Here is a 21,635-nt window from a genome sequence, read left to right as displayed (position 1 = left end):
GGTTTCGTATCATCGCTATATTATAATCAGATAACTCTTCTGTTTGTAAACTAAGAGATATGCAACTCATCAAAGTCGAATTGTCCTGAATTGAGCATCCATTCGCGATGTACCGTCAAACATAATCAGAGAAAGATAAACTCAGTTTTACGTCATCTCGCTATTTTCCTGTCATTCTGGTATGCCGTTCTCTTCTCGCTCATAAATCTTTCTGCACATATCCAGAATCACGAACGCTTAAATAAAACGACAGACTTCAAGTGGAGAAATTGCCCTCCCACTTGTGAAAGCAGATAGATGATGTTCGCATTTAATGCCAGTTGTACGGTTGCTTCCGTCCTGATAGGATTTTCAAGAGAAGTCATAGAATTCCACTTAGTGTTGCGTGCAGTTCTGCTCGCCCCCCCCCCCACCATCCTCCTAAGAGTCTCCATGATTCGAAACTGGGTGAGATCACCTCGTCTAGAGGATCAGCCAATCAGCCTTGCCGACATGATGAGTGGACTTTCAAGAGTGAAGTGCGTGTTCGAATAAGGACTTTTCACTACGCGTGACATCACGAGATGAGCTCCGCGCTCTCCGTTTGCCTCGTGTGATCGCATTGCATGATCAGTGTGAATAGGACTTAATACTGAGATTTGAGTTTGAGATAGGAAATACGGCCGATACTGCAACAAAAATCTGTCGAGATTTTTTTCATGGCAACTGTTTTTTACATTTAGAAGAAATTTGCGTGTAACGGCTGTGGAAGTTATGTAGCTGAAACAAACTCACGAATTATTTCTTGTTCAATGATAAACTTTTGATTTGCATTGTACTATTCTTATGCTGCAGAGTAAATGAATATTCGTGTAAGACACGAATCCATTTTATTTTTTCACAAATTTTGAAATCATTCCTTTAATACTCTTGTTAAATACTGTTTAATTATTTGTACCCGGAAACTATCCGCATTTATATGCACTTTTGAAATTGCAGCTTCTTTATTGGATTATTGAATGCAGTTAATTTGCATAATTAGATATTCCAGAAAAATATGCCATTAACAGTTTCTAGACTTTAGAATCTATAGGCTTGTCGATTTGCATATCAACTAATATCTTACTTTTTATTCTTACTGGGAAAGCTGATAAAATAAATCCTGCGCACAACTGTTTTTTATTCTTAATATAGGAATTTTTAGTAACGTCTGTAACAAATCTAGTTTATATTATTAAACGTAGTAACATATTTTTGTTCTGAATACGTTTTATTTTCTATTAGATCTCCAACGTTGCCTAGTGACGTCATTTTTAGCAACCCTTGGAATGCTGTGCAAGGAACAAGGGCTAACCGTGTTGGCCCTTTGCTGCATGTACGATTTAGTATCAGCAAAGGCAAGTACCTAAAATGCTGAATAACCTAGCAATTTTTTTTTTCAAAATTTTGCATTGTCAGCACTTTTCATGTTTAATTCTACTGAAAAATTTTGTTGCAATGAATTGATTTATTTCTTTAATTATAAAATAGTTTGCATTAAAGACACGTTCAATTATTTAATTTGCAGGTGTATATATCCCGCGTATTCCGAAAAGAGAGAGGCCTCGGAACTCCCTGGCTAAGAGACTACGTGACAAGGATTACTGTCCTTGTCATCATCACCCTCATCATTCTGTGCCTCCGGGTCAGAATAGTTGGTCCTCACTTCCCCGTATTCAGCAGGTAAGAAAAAGAACTGCATGTTGTGAGCGCTTATTTCTATTGTTTCTTATTAGATGCAAACGCCGCTCTTAGCAAGGTTTCATTTGCACCATGTGACCAGTTGAGTAAGATAAATTGTCGTGCTGGAGAGCTCCCAATTGGAAGTTAAATAACGAGTCGGTGCTCGTTCAGTGTTTTGCCATGGCAACAAAGTGTCTTGTTCCCTAGAGCTAAGAAAAGCTGAAGACCTGTCAGATGTGATCATTCAGCAATAAGCTTATCACGTGTAGTAATGCCTGAGCGAAAAGGAATTGCCTTTGGACAAGGCAAGGTGTTTTGTAGATAAGCAAGCGAGATTAACGGACTTTTTGTATATATTTTTTCCAGCACCGATGCTGTTTGGGCACTGCTCTCGCCAAGTTTAAATCGTCGACGAACAACAATTAAATTGTCTCCAACCTTCAGCACTTTCTCCTACTGCCGTAACGTGGATAACTTTGTATCGCAGATTAGTGCAGTGTACTGTATGCAACACAAGGCCATGTGCTGTTTATTCTTTTTGTTGCGTACTGCATGCTTCACTTAACCAGTTTAACTTCCATTCTGAAGTCTGGGTATACTTCATAGCAGTTTCTTTTCTTTAGGTTCGACAACCCTGCTTCCGTGTCTCCTACTCCGAGTCGCCAGTTGACCTATAACTATCTGCTGTCCATTAACACGTGGCTGTTGTTATTCCCGTCGGACTTGTGCTGTGACTGGACAATGTCTACCATTCCAATCGTAAAATCACTTTGGGATCTCCGTAATTTAGCGACCGTAGCCTTGTACGCATCGGTTTTTGTGATGTTTCGAACCGCTCTACAACCTGATAAAATTCGTCTAGAATTGTTAATTGTAAGTATCTTTCAGTTTGGTACTTGGTGTCAAATAAGAATATATTGTATTTAAATCTGCACAAAAATATGAACTGACTTAAATAGCATAGGTTCACAAAATTATTAATTCAATTAGCTGTTTTGTGATTAAGTAGATGAAATTGTTTTTCGAGATAGATGAAATTAATTCTCCCTTTGTCATTGCTCCATATCTCCGCAACTCCTATTTTTAATTCGATTACTAAGAGTATATGAACCAAAGGAGTCATATTAGAAGCTGAACTTTGAGTGTATTTGGCTTTTGACGAATTACAAATTAAGTTTCGATTACTAATCCAGAAATAGTCATCCTATCGAGAATCCTTTGATAATCCCTCTTATTCTAAGTTCGAAATTAGGTTCCTGTTCTATTAAATTTAGCCATGATTAAATTTAATAGAACGTAAATTACATAGCTCATCAATTCCCCTTGTATTCCCCTTGTATAAGGCAATGGTTAGGCCACATCTTGAGTACTGTATACAGGTCTGGAGGCCTCATTTCAAGAAGGATGTAGAGCTGCTGGAACGGGTACAGAGAAGGGCAACAAGATTAGTGAATGGAACAAAGGGTTGCTCTTACGAACAAAGGCTTAAGTTTTGCAAATTACAGAGTCTGGAGACTAGGCACCGGCGAGGTGATCTGATAGAGGTGTATAAGGCTTTGAATGGTTTGAGCATGCTCAATGCCGATGGAATTCTTCATCTTGCTCAGAATAATCACCTCAGAGGGCATAAATTCAAATTGAGGAAGAACGGATGTCGGATAGATGTGCGGAAATTTGCCTTTGGCCAGCGGGTGGTTGGTTGGTGGAACCGACTTCCATCACTTGTTGTTGAAGTTGATAGCCTAAACAAATTTCAAGCTCAACTGGACAGGTATTTCGAACGAACGGAGGGGTGAAATGGTGGGAGTGGTGTGTGTGTTTTTTTTTTTTTGGCTGATGCTGAATAAGCTTGCTTTCTTGCATCATATGCCTCTACTAATGCTAAATGCTAATTGACTGGGCCCTCTTGTTTTTAATGAAACGGTGTGTTTTAAAGATATTTCATTAAATAATCATTAATGTGTTTGGTGTAATTTTTCATAAATTTACCAAAACAGACATAAAATCCCTTCATTTGAAAGATTCCTCTTTTCTAATTAATCTTAATTTATTTACTTAAATAAATCAACAAATTAGGTTATATTGCTTTAATAATTTACCCAATCACAAGTTAAGTCTTGTCATTTCGTAACGAACATAACAGATATTTTTAAACAGGTTAGTTTGTGCGTAAATCGCCTGTTGTCTGCACAATGTCCGTCTATTGTTCCGTCCTGACTCATCAGCAACTCATGTCCTAGTGGACATGAAATTATATGCTTTGCTCTTCTTCGAAAGGTCTGCCACGCCAAATCCATCAAAATCGGACAATTATTATTAGTATATATACGTTTTTGTTCACCATGCCTTCAGTCAGTCAGTCTGTCCGTCCGTCCGTCCGTCCGCCCGCACACATAAATCTACTCCTAAGGTTGGATTTTCATAAAATTTTATATTTGGCATCTTTTAGAAAGATGGTCCAACAACTATTTCTAAAGAATTGTCGAACCAAAATCAGACTAATAGAAATCCAGCAATTATTTTTTCTTTCATACGTATAATATAGGCTATCCATATACCCGTATATTGTAGCTGAAGCACTGGATAATTTTTATTTTTGTCGCTATAAATCGTGAATTTTCATATTTGCTAACGCGCTTGAAATGCAACCCATGGCGTTGATTAAGAAACAAATGGGAATGCACATAGAAAACCAGATCTCGGTTTAAGCAGTATGCATATGAAAGTCTTAGCTTTTGTATGAATCAATTAAGAATAAATAATGATTTAATACTATTTGCTTGTTATATTGAAAAAAAAATATACGGATAATTCTTTAGTGGGTAAGAGTGATTCAGTTTTGGCTATAATGTTAAGAGGGAGTATAGGAATAAATGGTTAAACTTTATATTCACGGACTGATTTGCATATTGTGTGTGCTGAAAAACTTGGAATAACTCGGGGATTAAAAAAATAAAGTATTTCTTCCTCCTGAGATCAAATAACTAAAGAATCGACCCGAAGAACGTAGCAGCCGGAACTATCACTTTAATCTATTCGTATTCTGAAGAACTAATGACATCTATTCCATATAATGTTAGATTCACTGAATGCCATGTCTCTGAACGATTATTGCTCACAGATTGTTGGAGAACAGGCTTTTCAGACTGTTTTAGACTCTTTAGATACTTATTTGTATATATTTATATTGCATACAATTGTGAAGCTGGTCTGAATTTTAATATATCTTGTAAAGCACTGAATATTGAACACCGACTTCGACTTGTGAAAAAAAACTTTTCATACGAACAGGAGTAGGGTACTAGAATAACTTCTTATATTGTCAATCGGGATGCTTCAGTAGGATTAAATTTTTAAATAAAAGTGTTTAAGGCAAACGTACGATTAGTTGAGCCCCTGGTGATACTGAGAGCAGTGTTTTGTAACATTTGTTGTGAATCTGAATTAAGATTTATAATTTTTTAATCACTTACTATAGTTTGATTGGTAGCTATTATTCGCATTTACCACCAATCGTACTGTGATCTGCATAAACGTTTTGCTTGCTATGTTTTTGCCTAATATTAAATGCTTTTGCTCATAATTATATGTTAGATAAATAAATATCTACGAGCCAAATTATTGCTAATTACCGCTGAATAAACTTGCTTTGTATTATAAATTCCCTGCTGAAACCCAATGAACGAGGTCTGCATTTCCTCCTTAATGTTACATTAGCACTAACGATGTACTTTTTAATTTTTCAGAGTCTGGCTATGGTTATACTGCCTTTTCTGCCCGCCTGTAATCTTCTCTTCCCTGTTGGCTTTGTAGTTGCCGAGCGAGTTCTGTACCTACCCAGCATGGGATTTTGTATGTTAGTAGCTCAGGGGTGGAGTGCATTATGGGAGAAGAGGTAGGTCACAATATTTTATGCCATACTGCTTTAACTGTATGATACTATATTTAAGACCCCGATAACATGCGCATCTCGCTAATGAAAATGGGCGTTTGTTGGCCCGTTTCTCTAAAAATACCGCAAAGTGCATTAAACTATAGGCCGGATGTAACGGACAGAGAAAAATCGCTTCATGTGAATGCCACAAAACATAGCCAACGCCTACCAAATATAATTTCGCTACGACTGTATCGACAAGTAGATATTCCCTGTATGGTACTTAGTACAAACCAAAATCACAATGCTCTACAATACAATATCGTAAATACAGGTGGTGCAAAATAAGCTGACCATTTAAAAAATAATTTGTAAATTTTTGTGTTTATCTTACAGGTAACCCTTGGAGAATTTAATTATGGAGAGATACACAATTTCTCAGCCGACCAAAATAGTCACAATGTTCTTGGAAAACAATCGGTCAGTAGTTCCAACGCAACGAGCATATAGACAATTTTATAACTTTCGCGAGTCACCGAGTAGGAACGCAATTACACTGCGGTTCGAAATTTTGAAGAAAGGGGAACTGTTGCTGATGCCAGACACACTGGAAGACTTCGCAGTGGTCGATCAATGGAAAACATTGCACGAATACGGGAGAGTGTTGGAGATCAACACCAAACATCGACCAGAAGATGCTCTGCTGAATTGACGATCTCTCGTCGCTCGCTGCAGCGAATTTTGCATAAGGACTTGCATCACTTTCCGTACAATATTCAATTAGTCCAAGCCCTTCATCCCGAAGACAAGCAAGCGCTTCTGGAATACTTCAGGCCTATCGCAATCGGATGCTCTCTGCAAAAAAATATTTGAAAAAGTAATCCTGAACACCGTCAATCAGCATTGCTTTGGGGACAGGCCAGAATACTTACATTCTGTGCTTCCTCGAAAGTCGACTATTACAAATTTAATGGAGACTCTACTCCGGATACCGCTAGCTTTAAATAATAAACAACAGTTGGACATCGTTTTCCTGGATGTAGCAGCAGCCTTCGACAACGTCTCAATCCCAGCTATAACAGTAATCCTCAAGGAGTATTTTCTCATTTCAGGAAGCACTTTAAACATTCTGACTAACACCCTTCAAGAAAGACAAATTATCGCAATAAACGGGAAACAAACAGCAACCACCTTCTTCGCAATAGCACTAGCCCCATTTTTAGCTCAAAACTGTGAACAATTTATTACATACGCTAACGATTTGAAATTTTTTGTAACCTCTAAAAAACAAGAAACTGGACCCCATCTATCAGAGGAAGCAAACAAGGCAATCAGGAAGCTAGAAGAATATCTACACCACATTGGCCTGAAACTTAATGAAAAGAAAACTGCCCAAATGACCTTCACCAACAAAAAGAAGAAAAATGAAATTACGATTTTTGTGAACAATACCAGAGTCCAAAAATCCCCCGCACATGTCGACCTTGGCCTTAAGTGGGATGAAGGTTTAAACTTCATACCTCACTTCGAACGCATTAGGAAAAAGACGTACGCAGCACTCTGGAGCACTAGAAAAGAACTCACCGGTCTCCGAAGCCCCCATCTTATGATCCAATACATCCTTAAATGCGTTACACCGATTCCGTTGTACGCATCGACTATCTGGTCATCGGCCCCAGAGAACAACGTCAAGGCCTTCTTAGGAGTAGAATACTGGCTCCTGAGATGGCTAAACAAGATGGCCGGGAAACCGTTTACCATCTCAAGAACGGTCTTGTCTGCCAATCTGGACATCACACCCTGGAAGTATATCATCATAACCAGAAACATCTTAACTCTGGAAAAGCTACTAACGGAGAGAACAGATGCGCCGAAAGTGGGAAACGTGATCACTCGCCCTCGGATGATACGACCGAGAATAAACATAGAAGAACCAAGTCTCGAGTGCCAATTGACTCAATTGGACTCTCTGGGGAGATTTTTCCCAGCAAATACTGTTAATTATTTTAATAATTTAAATATAGATCCAGAGAAACTATGTAAAGACAAAATGTATAGGACAGAAATCTTTGGTAATGTGTACCGGCAGGTACAAATATAATAAGAAGACTAATTTAATAATTTATATAATAATATTTAGCATTTAACAACCATTCGCAATTAATTAAACCAACTTAACAATTAATCCATTAACCACATACTTTGTGTTTTTTCATCTCCAAATTTTGTAAATAAGTTCATGTAAATATGTTTGTAAATACTGATATAATGTAACCACACCCTCTAGCCACGTGCTGTCTATGGGTGTCTCGAAAGAGAAATAAACAGATAATAATAATAATAATAATAATACACCTGTGTCTGGAAGGCACAGGTGTGATGAGAATTTCATTTCAAATTTGATGATGAGCAACGAAGCACATTTTCAGTTAAGTGGCTTTGTTAATAAACAAGTGTCGATTTTGGGGCAGTGCGAACCCAAGAATAACTCATCAGAGACCCCTGCATCCATCTGAGGTAATGGTTTGATGTGCCGTAACAGCCGAACGTATCATTGGACCTTATTTCTTCGAGGATGATGATGGTGTTGTTCAGACGGTCAATGGAGAGCGCTATAGGACAATAGTTAAATTTTTTGATGCCACAGCTACCAGAAGACCACAATATGTGATTCCAACAAGATGGTGCCATGGCTCACACCGCTCGAGCCACAGTGGAGCTCCTAAGGCAGCATTTTCCCAATCGCATTATTTCGAAAAATGGTGATGTGAGATGGCCACCGCGGCTCACCGGATTTGGCTGCCCCAGATTTTTTTCTTTGGGGCTATCTCAAGGATAAAGTATATGCCAATAACCCTCAAACCATAGAGGTCTTAAAAGAGAACATCCGGCATGAGATAGCCGCAGTATCTCCTGAAACGCTGAGAAATTCCATGGAAAACGCCGTGAGAAGAGCGCATGTTTGCGATCAAGAAGGGGGTGGTAATTTGGCCGATATTATTTTTCGCATATGATGTAAAAATTTTCCAAGAATAAAGCTTTCATTCACTGTTTAGATAATTCATTTATTACATTTCGTTCTAAAGTTACAGAGAAAACAAACTGTTCAGCTTATTTTGCGCCACCCTGTACATGCGGTATTTATTGATAACTGTTATCATTCAGAAAAATTCTTCAGGATTTATCTCTTTAACATTTATATAAAACTTAGGTTTCTTTATACTGTACTTTATAAATCAGAACAAATATAACCGGTAAGATGTATAAATATATTTAATTTTGTCTTGATTATCTCGCTAGCCCTATCTTTCCAAAATATTGAAAATCTAGTTATATTTTCCAGTCGAAAGAATTAAGTGATTCTTTAGAATGTTGCTGATTCGCACTAGAAAGAGTACACTAGTCACCATAAATTTAGTCCACCGAGCAAAACCCTCATCTCTAGTGTTAATTAGAGAGGACTAATTTAGAATCCCGTCAATGAGGCGAGGAATTTTTTGACAACGTAACTGAGTTAGTCCGTCTCAAGCGGAGGTTACATCGTACCCACCTCAAAAATCCAGATGTTTTTCATCCTGCAAACACGCTGTTATAGATAATGATGCCGCATAGCCTTAGCTTCTCTGGTGCTTAACTCATACTTAACCTCGAACAAGAAAGCCTTGAGACATTTTTCTGTCTTAGATACACTCTACAGGCTGCAATAACACTAATTATTTTATAATGAAGTTTAATTAAAAGCAAAACTTGACTGGTCATGGTCATTTACATTATGGATACAGCTTGAAGCTGTAGCCGACGATGATCTTAACAACGAAGAGAAGTCCACAACGAGCACACACTCGAATCCTTCAATCATAGAGCCATTCCTTTTTATAACGAATGGAAAAGTTAATTTGTTTATTGTAGCAAATAAATCGCTTAGTCACCAGTAGTCAAATTTCGAGCTAATTTTTTTTTATTATTATTTTATTTAAAAATTTTCCCCATATACTGTACTGAAAATACAGCTGATATAACGGTTTTTGAACTGTAATATTACAGTTCAAAAACCGTTATATCAGCTGTAGTTAAATTGTAAATGTTTTCTCCGTACTTATTATTTTATGTTGTGATACTGTAAAATATAAGTTCATATATATTTTTTGTATCATATTTGTTTTTCGCCATATTTAATTATTATATATATATCTCATTCGGAATTGAAATCTGTACGGTTGATTTGATGATGATTAAATGAAGTAAATAAATAGATTGATAATGGACAAAACTTCTATGAGGACCACATCTACACACAGTGCCCATGACATTACTTACCCAATGTTCAATACCAAAATTCCAAAACGTGAATCCTCAGTAAGAGGTTTTTACCTAGCACATCCACCTGAAAAGTAAAATTGCTTTGTCTCATCCTGAATAACGGATGTGTGCCCAGCCCTTAGAGCAGGGCGCTCATTGGGTTTGTCAGGATAAGACAAAACAGTTTTTAGAAAGCCTTAGTTAAGGATGGTTGCGCAGTTTACGGCACAACACCATAAAATGCAAAGTGACCGTTAAAGACAGAATGTGCCTTGTTTTTGATTCGATATTCGTTGAGACTGAAGTGAGACTGTTCTTTAAGGCTGCCTAAAGCTTTTATCTTGTATTGACTAATCGATATGCACCCAACCTAAATCTGATTTGGGCTATTTAGAGTAAGGGATAAGGCAACCACTGGCCTTTGAGTCCAGATATTATTAGGGACCAGAAAATCGTGCCTGAAAATTGTTTTCGACGGTTTGGTTTCCTGTTTTTGCAGGATGAAAAAGCAGACTTTCGAAAAAAACGTTGATTTCTCGTTTGAAACCGACCAACTCAAGCTGATTTTTTGTTTTTGTGGGGTTTTATGTCCCTATAAAAGTTTCATTCAAAAAAACGGAACTAAATGAGGAGGCCGATTAGTCAAGACATAAAACAGCCTTTTGAAGAACAGTCTCACTGCTGTTTTCAACGCGATGTTTAAGAACGGTGATTTCAGCCACTGTATGCCAGCCGCAAGAATCCCTTGAAGTGTTGAGATACAAACATCACGTGTGAGATAATTAAGAAATTATTTATATTCGAGTTTCATGTTTAACAAAATTGCTGCATACAAGAAATGGTACTAAGAGTAAGAAATCGAAAATATTACTTACACAAAACATCTGTTCTTTAAAGAAATGATTGTAAGAGTGCCTTCTCTTCAAAGAGATTATTCATGAAAGAAATATAATGATTTATGTTTTATGAAACTATTATAAGTTTAGTATTCCTAATCGTCATGCTGGGATGAAAAAGGTTTTGGCTCTCTACGAAAGGGGAAATTTTATTTAAGATTCTCCTTGAATCAACCTCTCCTAAGTGCGACATATGCAAAAAAATTCAACTTTTGAATATAGTGGAACATTGTACATAGATTTATCTCAGGAAATTACTATAGATTAAACGTTTATAACATATAAAATACGAAATATAAATTTAGTCGAAACAGAATATGCTCTGCTACCTGTTGTAGAGGGCTGCAACAAGAAAAACCTATCTTGTGCGCAGGATAACCATGTTAACCTGAGTACTACAGGAAAGTCATAAACTACAGGGTACTCAATTTCAGTATTATTGACATCTGTGGTTCCCTCAAGTACTGTGTGCATGAGACTTCACAGTGTGAAGTTAAAAAATCCCCAGTAGTGTCCTTGCGACTGAAGCACTGGCAGTCACCCTCTGTTCCCTTTTTTCAGTGTATGTAAGAATAGTAACTTGATGTCCAACTTAGCAGCCTCAGCTTTCGATAAAAGCTGCTTCTGTTCGATCAGCAGTTGCTTGTTGGTTATCTTAACATTTCATGTAGCGTGCTGCGGGAATATTATGAAATCGTGGATCTACTCCTTATTCCTATACGTACAGGAAAACGATAAATCCTATCTGGCACATTCTTTCTAGTTTTATGATTACTTCAACCTGTCAGTCCTCATATTTACATCGTTAGCAATCCTGCGAAACCACTTTCAGAAGTTAGAGAGGATGATCTTGCCTGGAATGGCTCATTACGGAACTTCCATTCATATTGGTGATGGACATTCTTAATTCTGGGGTTTATATAGGTTATATATAGTAGTTTCCCATTGCCTTCTGTGCCTGTGTCTAGAGCCACTTGCTTTCAGATGCGCTTTACTTGTTTACAAGGGAGAAAAACTGTCCTGCACCTCCACTTCAGACCAGCTAACCCAATCCCAAATGGGAAGGCTGTCAGAAATTCCTCCTGTCTAAGACGGGACTCGAACCCAGGCCCATCCAAATGGGTGCTACGTGACTAAGCCACTATACTAACATCGAGGCTAAGTTCCATTCCTACCGTAGCTTAATTTTCATTTGGAATTGATTTAAAAACTTGAATGATAGATCCTGCTTATGATGTCATGTTGTTATTATTCCATTACATTTCCGAAAAGGGGAAATAATAAACTACTGTGGGTCTTACTGGATGGGATAGTAAGGCAATTAAATTAAATATGACTGAAATAATAAAAGCTAAATAAATAAAAAAACAGAAAGAAATATGTTACGGAAATACTAGTCAATAATGATGAAGTTATCCGTTACGTATTAGTTCATCTGGAGTCTGTAAAAAAAAGCCTATGCTGTGATGCATGCCCTCAGGTGATAAGCCACTGTTTTTTGACTTTCGGTGAGAAATTAATGCAGCTCCTCCTTGTAGCTAGAAAGTGGACGGTTGAAGCGGAAGTAAGAGATTCGAGAAGTTCCGAATTAAAAATGAAAACTTGATTAAGACTGTGAGCTACTAAGACAATCCAGATTTAATTCAGGGGTTGTGAGCACATGTTTCTCGGAGAGTGAGAAAACTTTTAAATGTGAGCGATGGATGAATCTGATTTCCCGATACTAATTTCATACCTTACCAAAAGTATTTAAACTCCCCTCCCCAATGTATGTAAAGCAAGAACAGGTTTAAACGTGTTCAAGCAATAGGCGGAGTTATCACAGACAAGCAAATTGAGTTGCGGCAAGGCGTTACGGTGCTTCAAAGATTTAATCATCGTATTAGCAGTTTGTGATTGAACACGATACTCATTTGATCTCGCAAAATCAATCGTAGCCACTGTAGTGACGAACGTGAATGATGACGTGTGCATAAACGGACAGGGAGGTCAAAAGGCCTACCTGTCCGTTTATGCACAGTCGTACTGTAGGCTCGAGTTGCCTACAATACACGTGTAACCTCGTCCAAGGTGTTTAGAGAGCTATTCTGCATCGGTTTTTATAGCACAGGTTCTGCTCACAAGCCCCACATCACACGAACGAATGTCAGACACCGTTTACCTTAGCATCTGGCCCATCTTTATTGGGCCATGGAATAGTGAAACGTCAGATCCTATGAAGCTAAGTTGTCTTTTCCTGGTTATCTTGAGTGAAAAGATAACGTTATAAGTATAATGGCGTCGTATTATGTGAGTAATGTGAATCATTAATATGAATCCTCCTTTTAATGCGGATTATTTTGAAATACAACATAATTTAATTGGGTGCTTAGTTAATTGAAAGCTAGCATCTGTTAGAATTCTGCAGAATTTAACCACAACACGGCTAGGATAAAATTTTCTTCTTATTTAATGATTTTTTTGAATAAGTTGATTGATGTTCCTTCTTCCGTTGTCAGTGATAACGACGCTGTCTCTGATGGCCTACAATCCTAACATCCTAGGATGTTACCTACAATCCTAACATCTCAGAGAACCATAACAATGGTCATAAACTTTGTATGTACCATAAATCACAAGTGCCAGGCTTAACAAGACCAGATGAATCTGCCAGTGCCTGAGCCAAAGGAATATCTAGAGTGTATAGGAAATGGTACACACAAGGACATATCCAGGAGGAAAGAAAAGAGAGGAAAGAAGGAGAAAAGAGGGAAGAAGGGAAGAAAGAAGAAGAAGGAAAATGGAAGAGAGGGGAAAAAGAAAGGCAAGAAGAAATGGACACTACCATGCCAGATTGCGTACCAATATGAACTGATCACATCATTCCCACTCTTGGTCAGGATTGAGCCCTGCAAGGGATGGAATAGTACATCCCTCCCACTCTTGGCCAGGACTGAGCCCTGTGAGAGATGGGGTATAGGGATATCGAAAAGTAAATGATAGTCCTTATATTATTATAGTTTAATTTATTTTATTTTATTTATTTTATTTTAATATATTTTACTTTATTTTATTTATTTTAATTATCTTATTTTATTTTACTTTACTTTATTTTAATTGTTTTATTTATTTTATTTTAATTATCTTATTTTATTTTACTTTACTTTATTTTAATTGTTTTATTTATTTTATTTTACTTTACTTTATTTTAATTGTTTTATTTATTTTATTTTATTTTATTTCATATCTAAGGGGAAATAAAACCAAAAAAAGTGTGCCCTGGTAATTCTGAGGGGACCTTCCCTGATGCATTACCCGGCCACACAGGATTAACTTGATGGGACATCAGACGTCCAAAAACTTAACCACAGGACCGGATCAGTCCGTGTCCTCTTAAGATACAGTAGATCCTGGCTGCCTCCATGTGGCTAGGGATGGGAGTGAGGGGCTGTGACACAAACCTGCCACAGCCCCCTACTGCTAAATGCCAGGTGCCGGCTAACACACAACGCAAACACAACACTAATGCACACCTAATTACATATTTCATCTATCAGATGCATTTTTTTTTTTTTTCTTCTCAAAATTCAAAAAACTTAAAAAATTTAAAGAAATTTTTTTTTTTTTTTTGTGTTAAATATATACGTGAAATTTTGATGCTCTTTTAAGTTCTTTTCTAAGCGGACAACTTGGCAAAAGCCTAACAAACGGCGGATATAGGGGGAACCCTGGAAGCCGCTAATAACTTACAAATTCACTTTATCTTTATCTGTCTCTGATGGCTGTTTTCTGAGTCGATGATTTTCATCTAGTCAGTTTGTGCCATCTAATTGATCACATTTGGTGCATATTTGAATAAAGATAAAGTGTCTAATACTTAGTTCTTACATTCAACAAATCTCTCTCTCTCTCTCTCTCCTGCGCTAGATATACTAGTATGAAAGTAACCTTTATTCTCATCGCACATGAGTTGAGTTCGATTGGATTGCTAATAAATGTAAAATATGTTGATTAGGCCGCTAGTGTTTATAGGATGTGTTTGTTGAGAATAAACGCAAAGTCAACGCTCTGCACTAAGGTCATGAGGAGGAGTTAGTTATAACGTGCCTATAAATCGTGTTTATTCTTGTAGTCCGTTTGAAACACCCGTTTTGGAACATAATGAATGAAATCAGAGTTTCTGGGATGAAAAACCTCTGGCTGAAATGCAGGAATAACTCAACTACCCAGTTTCCAACATGGTTTGAGGGAGTAAACAACGGTATTCACTGCGCGTTAAATAAACTTTATATCATTTTTTAAGAATTTCTAGCAAGTGATTAAGTTAAGTAAATGGCATTGCTTGCACAGAGCACATTTTTTAAATGAATTCCTTGCTATGTACAAGTAAATTTTTTTTTGTTTTGAATTTAAGTATATTGGTATTTCTGTAATGTGATTTTTTTTAAATATATGATGAATTAGTGATGTAAAACTTTGTTTTTACAGTTCCCATAAGAGCCTTATTCTGGGGAGCCTTCTTTTCCTGGTAACATTCCACGTGTTAAAAACATCCTTGAGAAATCAGGAATGGTAAGTTATACCTTGAAAAATTAAAAATAAAATGGATTTGTCTACTGAAGCAGTAATTAAAATGCCGCTTCTAATAAGGCAGGATCCTTTTTTAACAGGACGTTTAAGTGGAACACTTGTTTTATTTACTTCTGCTGAATACTATTCCGATCTTACAGTGCTGTATGATTCCGTCATTGAAATGAAATTTATGCTTATTATATGAATAAGCATAAATTATCATTTATCTTATTTATGTTTATCATTTATGCTTTATGAACATTTTTTCTTCGTTAATGTACAGAAGACGCATTACAAAAGTTAAAAGTATTTTCACTTGAGGCACAGTAGAAAGCTAATTTGGGTATACATTAAAAAACTTCCTTTTACAAATTCGCGAACTATATTTTCTTTCTCTAAACGAAACCAGTTTGTACGGAGAAAACAGTTAATTTCCTAGCCATTCTAACTTTTTCATTTGCTGGTCTCGTTAATCTTGTCACCACAACCCTTACATACGATTTCGGATAATTAGAAAGGACAAGTGCTCTATACAAGAAAGAAACGCTGTTCCAACGTGCTTTTCTACTATAGAAAGCCGTTTAATGTCACTTATTATCGCTAATAAAGGCCTCTTGTTTTCAGCACCACGTCACACTCTGTTCCCTTCGATCATCATTAATTTTTTATGAAGCTCATCGGAGTGACCACATTCTTAACACTCACTTAAATGAATAATGAAACACACACTACTTTTAATGGTTTCTGATAGCAGACTCTCTTTCTAACATCCCTCGGTGTTGTCGAGCCTTTTTTCCCTAATTAGCTGAGTGCTTTGCTGTGGCACGTTATTTCTCAGGCTCCCGACTGAATAAAGATACATTTAGAATTAGACGGATAGCAATAGTGATTTTATTGAATTCTCGGGATCTCTAACAAAGTAATCGTACGTTTCGTTTCAAATTGTTGCATTATACATTTCCTCTTTTATTGGCGTGAAATCGTATCAGTTGGACTGATCTTGAGCCATTTTTGGTTTATTAATCTTATCCTCCCATATATTTCTGTTATCGAAGCAGCTGATTCACTGATTATTAAGCCGGTTATGTGGCATATTACTTATCCGTTTGCATCTCTACTGGGTAATCTGCTTTTATCATCATTCTGTTCTTCTAGATCTTTGCAAACTTGTTACAGATGTGGATTTTCACGACAGGTGAATGACCAAAGGAAACATTTTGCGATTGGCTTCGAATGTTTCCATCGACGTGTCTTTTTCCATCTGAAATTAGTTCAGCCAATCGCTTCACAGCTTGGAAAAAACAGTTTATTGTGGTTTATTTTTATTTTATTTTTTGCACCTCCATCTAGGCATTCATGGCAAGCATTACATCCTCATCACTTCAGTATTTCTTAGAAATATTCAGATGGGTATCCAAATAGTTCGACTCGCAAGTTCTTTATGACAGTGACTGCAACTGAAGACGTGCGTTGATAAAACAGCACGCCTCATAGAGGTTTCTTACTTCTCTTTTTCTTCATTACTTCAATAGATTTCCAAATATCTGTGCGTAATGTTTACAAGTGATGCACTCCTTCATCAATACATGCGGTCAAAGAGCACGACTACCTTCTCAGAAGCTGGATCAATAACTTGCCCACCGAGAAGGAGGCAGGTTGAAATTTCTTGTTTCTACTGAGGCTTTGCGGTTTGGTCTTAGGACTGAAGTACTGTATCTCTGTCTTCCATGGTCATAATTTCAATGCTGATGGGATTCTTCCTTTTGCCCAGATTAATCGCCTGAGGGGACTTAAATTCGAATTGAGGAAAGACAGTTGTAGAATAAATATGCGGAAATTTTCCTTTAACCAGTGGTGGTTGATTGTTAGAACAAACTTCCATCTATCGTTGTGAAAGTTGACAACTTAAATAAATTCAAGGCAGGACTAGACAAATATTCGGAGTGAATGGATGAATGAAATGGAAAAAGTTTTTTTTTTTTTTTTTTTTTTGGCTGATGCTACGTAAGCTTGTTTTCTTGCACCATATGCTAATGCTAATAAACTGGCTTGAAAGTCTTCTTGCTTTAGATGGAATTGTTTCAGAGTGCCGTTTTTGTTACGTCAATATTTGTGGTATCATATTACAGAACTACTTTCTCATCTTCAAAAACAGTCGGTTAATATTAAGTTTGTGCTTTCAAACGAACATTCACAGACTTAGGAATGAAATCTTTCAACCGATAACCGTTTTTGACTTGTTTGCCAAACTTATTACGAATTTATTATAAACGGACGATGACGAACCATTATTCCGGTAGGTGTGAAGCTCCGGCTCGCTTAAATTCACCAAATCAATGAATGTTCTATTTAAAAAAGTTATACGACAGTTGAATATCATGAAGTCTGTTGTGTTTTAGCATGAACTTTAAAATTATGCTTTCAACTTGAATTCAATAACGGCATGCCCCTCTTATTTCTTATTTTAATAATTAGAAAGGGGAACAGTACGTTGGCTTTTTTGTAAAAGGTTAAATGTCGAAAACGAACTCTTATTCCATCTCGTCCAACCTCTTATACCACCTCACCAACTCGTCCTCCTCTCATAAAAATTAATGGTAAATCCCTCCCTTTTGTAACTACCGCAAAATTCCTTGGATTACTGCTTGATAAGCCTTGCCTTTCTTCTCCATCTGAATCATCTGTCTAACAAACTGAGAAAATTTGTCTTTCAAATTGTTCGCATTAGCCGTCAGGACTGGGGTCTGAACCATAAGATTTTGCATACACTATACAAAGCTATTGTTTTACCAATTACAACTTATGCTGCTGCAGCCTGGTTTAGACACACCAAATTGATTACAGCTCAGTCCAAGCTTGGTTCACTCCAGCGCAGTTTCCTCCTTGTACTAGTTAGGGCATGCAGAACTGTCTCTGCCTCTGCCCTACAAGTTCTATCTGGTTCGCTACCTTTAGACATATTTAACCTAAAATAAATTTTCTGTTTATACTCCGGGACGACCAAACGGTCAGGGGAGTTCACAAGATAGACAGAATACAAGAAACAGCACCGTATTCGGTGGTCACGGGCTTGAACTCCGGTCACTCAAGGCACGTGTACTTATGCACCCGCGCGCCTAACCACTAGACTACGGCGGCCTGACTTACCGTGGACTTTCTTACTTCATTCGTAAAGGCATTCCTGCAGAATTCAGTGGAATTCAAATTGATGTGTCCTCCAGTCCTAAACTAGGAAAACAACGAATTTTAAAAATTCTTCATGACTGTTGGCAACTTCCCTGGCCTGATTTGCATTTGTTAATAAAAACACTCGTAAATGGTTTTCTCCCAGCATGTTTTCTAGCTTTCTTTTAACAGGACACAGTTCCTTAAACTTTAAGCCCGCCGATTTCCATCTTTCCAATTCCGAACTTGTTCTTTGCGGTTCTGTCAAGGATTCTACCCACGTTCTCTTCTTTTGCCCTATTTACAATGAATTTCGGTCAGAGTTACTGTCTGACACTGGTCCTGTTACTCCCGGTCAGCAATCTGTCTTCATTTCCTCTCCTACTTTCTTTCAGTCCTTTCAGAATTTCTCACGCTGTGTCTTTGTTAAAAGACGACAGTTATTGTCTGAATTATAAACCCATTTTGCATTAATCGATCAATACCTATACTTAACTTTCTTAAATTCATTCATAATTCCCTAAATTTGTTAAATTCTTAATTTTAAGTATCCAAAAAACTTACTTTTTGCAATCAGCCTGTAGCACAAATCGTATTAGCTGTATCATTCATCTCAACTGTTTGCTTCATATCTTTTTTACCGTGCCATTTGTCATTGCTTATTTGATTCTAATAACAACTTGCACGTTATGAAATCTCGCGGACAATAACATAATTTATGTCATTATCTTGTAAAATTTATTGTGTGAACACCTGTTCATGTCTTGAACTGACTGAACATGTATTGTTGGACTGAACATTTATTAACTTTAATGGTTAATTCCTACATCACAATGGTTAATCTTCCCCGTTCCCCCTAAATGTGTAATAATTTCTTTATATAATTATTTGTATAATTGTATAGTTCTGTACATTTTTGTGTACTTGTAACTATAATTTTGTGTATTTTGCATCTGTTTTTTCCTCTTCTCCTCTGTCACCACGGCGGAATTGAAATGACGTTCCAGGTGCCATTTTTTTTTTTTTTTTTTGGTAGTTGTTGGCGCATAGGCTTCTGTGGCCATAATGCACCTCCCAAAGTTTTTGCAGTACTTTGATCCAAGCCCTAGGGGGGAATCGAACCCGCGACCTTTGGGTTGCCAGGCAGGCACTTTACCCACCCGGCTAGCCCGGTCGGCTGCGCCGCCATTTACCAGACACATACTTTATACTTTTATACCGCCTGTTATAAATTAGTTTATTGAAATACTAGTCAGACAAATGGGCACCTCGATACCCTAAAAGTAACATAATATTTGTTACGTTTCGATATTTTAATAAATTTCGTCTTAAAGTAGAGGAGACCATATCAATATACGAATTAATTAAATATTAGTCATAAAGTTCTTGTTAACATGATAAATTTCAGACTATTAGAATGGGCAGATTTAACTAAATTCAACTATTAATGAAATAACAAAAACATAGCTAAAAATAATGAATCGAAACCATCCGTTGAAAACGCGATTGCAGTGCAGCTATAATTCAAATAAATTAACGGATAGCACTAGAATTTTTTTAGAAACGTAGAATCGGTACGTACATTTAATACAGAGACAGTGAAAGGGGAAATGAAGATAGTGTTGCAAATAGATTCTAGCTAATCATAAAGAAAGAATTGGATAATGAAAAGTAAAAAGGATGAATTGTATTTTCTCCCTGTTTGGCTCAACGAATGTGTAAAAACAAATATGAAAGCGTTGTTTGTATGAATTTTTTTTTCGATATTATATCGAATGAAATAATTGCTAAAAACTATATACAGTGAGTGGAGAGTTTATTAGGAACACTACCCTAGCGTTAGGTATAATCATTCGTATACAGAATACACTCTGGCACAGTGTCCATGAGATAACAGAAGAGCTTCTTTAGTACATTCAACTATGAAATTGTTTTGAATGATATTTATCTCCATCAGATAGACAGAATAGCGTCCCTTAATTCCTAGATATTGTACAGAAGTGGACACGTGTTTTAAGGCTCTTTAGATCTGACCTTAGAAATACTCATTTGCGATATGCGACTGTGCTAATGAAGGAAGGTTGGGGGATGTAGAGTTTCTAAGTCCAAGTGTCTTCCAGTAAAAGAAACCGCACAAAAAACTGTCGTGTTAGGGTTACCCAAGAACAACCTTATCCACCCATGTGTATTATGTCCATGAATTGTATCTGTTCTCTTGTCGTTTGCCTGTTTTGCTGGACGAAAAACAAGTTTCCGGATGGGGAACACCTGGTTGTCTTCTCCTCAGACCGGCCAACTTAACCAGAGTGAAAAAAAGCCCATTGAGGTCCCTCGCATCATTGACGGTATTGGAGCCCGAGCCTTTTCCACCAGTGTGGGGAGGCTGGTTATTATAACTGCTATGCTACACGCTAGGGAAACAAGCTTCACAGTTCATATTTTCGCTCCTTATATGGCGAGTAGTGAAGGGCGAGGATACAAAAGTACACGCGTTTTAGTAGCCGAGTTTTAAGCCCACATGAATACTGAATATATTTTTTTATGAAGACCTGAAACACGAAAAGTATTAGAACCAATAGTACTGATTACTGTGCGTGGGTTTAGGTTGAGAAGATGAAAGAAGATACTTGTGGACATTAGATTTGAATTTCTGTAGATTGTCGTTTTCAGGAAATACTTATGAAGGAAGGCTGTTCCAAAAAACCAAAGTTGAATGAATAAATGAGGAAGAAGAAAAGTTGGTTCTGTGAGTTTGAAGTTGGATATGCTGATTGGTTGCGGCATGTGTTCAGACTAGTTTGAAAGAGAGAGGAGGAAATTATAAAGCCAGTTCAGAAGAACGGTGCCCATAGAAGAATCTATAGAAAATGCATGGAGTAGAAACGCTATGAAACGGAGAGTAAAGCAACTTTGTAAGAGATGGTTCATTAATTAGCCTAATTGCCCTCGTTTGATTGGAGTCTAGAAGCCTGAAAAAAGGTTATTGGGGAACTGCTCCAGATAGGGCGGATTTGGGATTTCTAAGTGAGTGTCTGGTTAGAAGAAAAGTAATGCCGAGAGCAAAAGAGAAAACCCAGTTTTTTAGATTTAACAGATGACCAAAATTTGCGGCCAATAACTATGGAAAGGGACTAGAATTCTCGGCTACG

General features: G+C 37.1%; 1 protein-coding gene across 1 annotated transcript in view; it reads left to right on the top strand.

Moving 5' to 3' along the window:
- The window catches only part of LOC150082958 (protein O-mannosyl-transferase Tmtc3-like), a 373,607-nt gene that overhangs the window by 288,877 nt on the left and 63,095 nt on the right, over positions 1 to 21,635 (top strand). The window contains exons 6-10 of the mRNA XM_090376938.1: positions 1,264 to 1,376; positions 1,547 to 1,701; positions 2,325 to 2,574; positions 5,448 to 5,596; positions 15,238 to 15,321. Coding sequence (XP_090233064.1) covers positions 1,264 to 1,376; positions 1,547 to 1,701; positions 2,325 to 2,574; positions 5,448 to 5,596; positions 15,238 to 15,321 — 751 coding nt within the window. The remainder of the gene's footprint in view (positions 1 to 1,263; positions 1,377 to 1,546; positions 1,702 to 2,324; positions 2,575 to 5,447; positions 5,597 to 15,237; positions 15,322 to 21,635) is intronic.

The sequence above is a fragment of the Mastigoproctus giganteus genome, chromosome 7, assembly GCF_048544385.1.
Source record: "Mastigoproctus giganteus isolate SK-2022 chromosome 7, ASM4854438v1, whole genome shotgun sequence".
NCBI classification, from domain to species: Eukaryota; Metazoa; Arthropoda; class Arachnida; order Uropygi; family Thelyphonidae; genus Mastigoproctus; species Mastigoproctus giganteus.
This window is presented reverse-complemented; position numbering and strand designations above follow the sequence as displayed.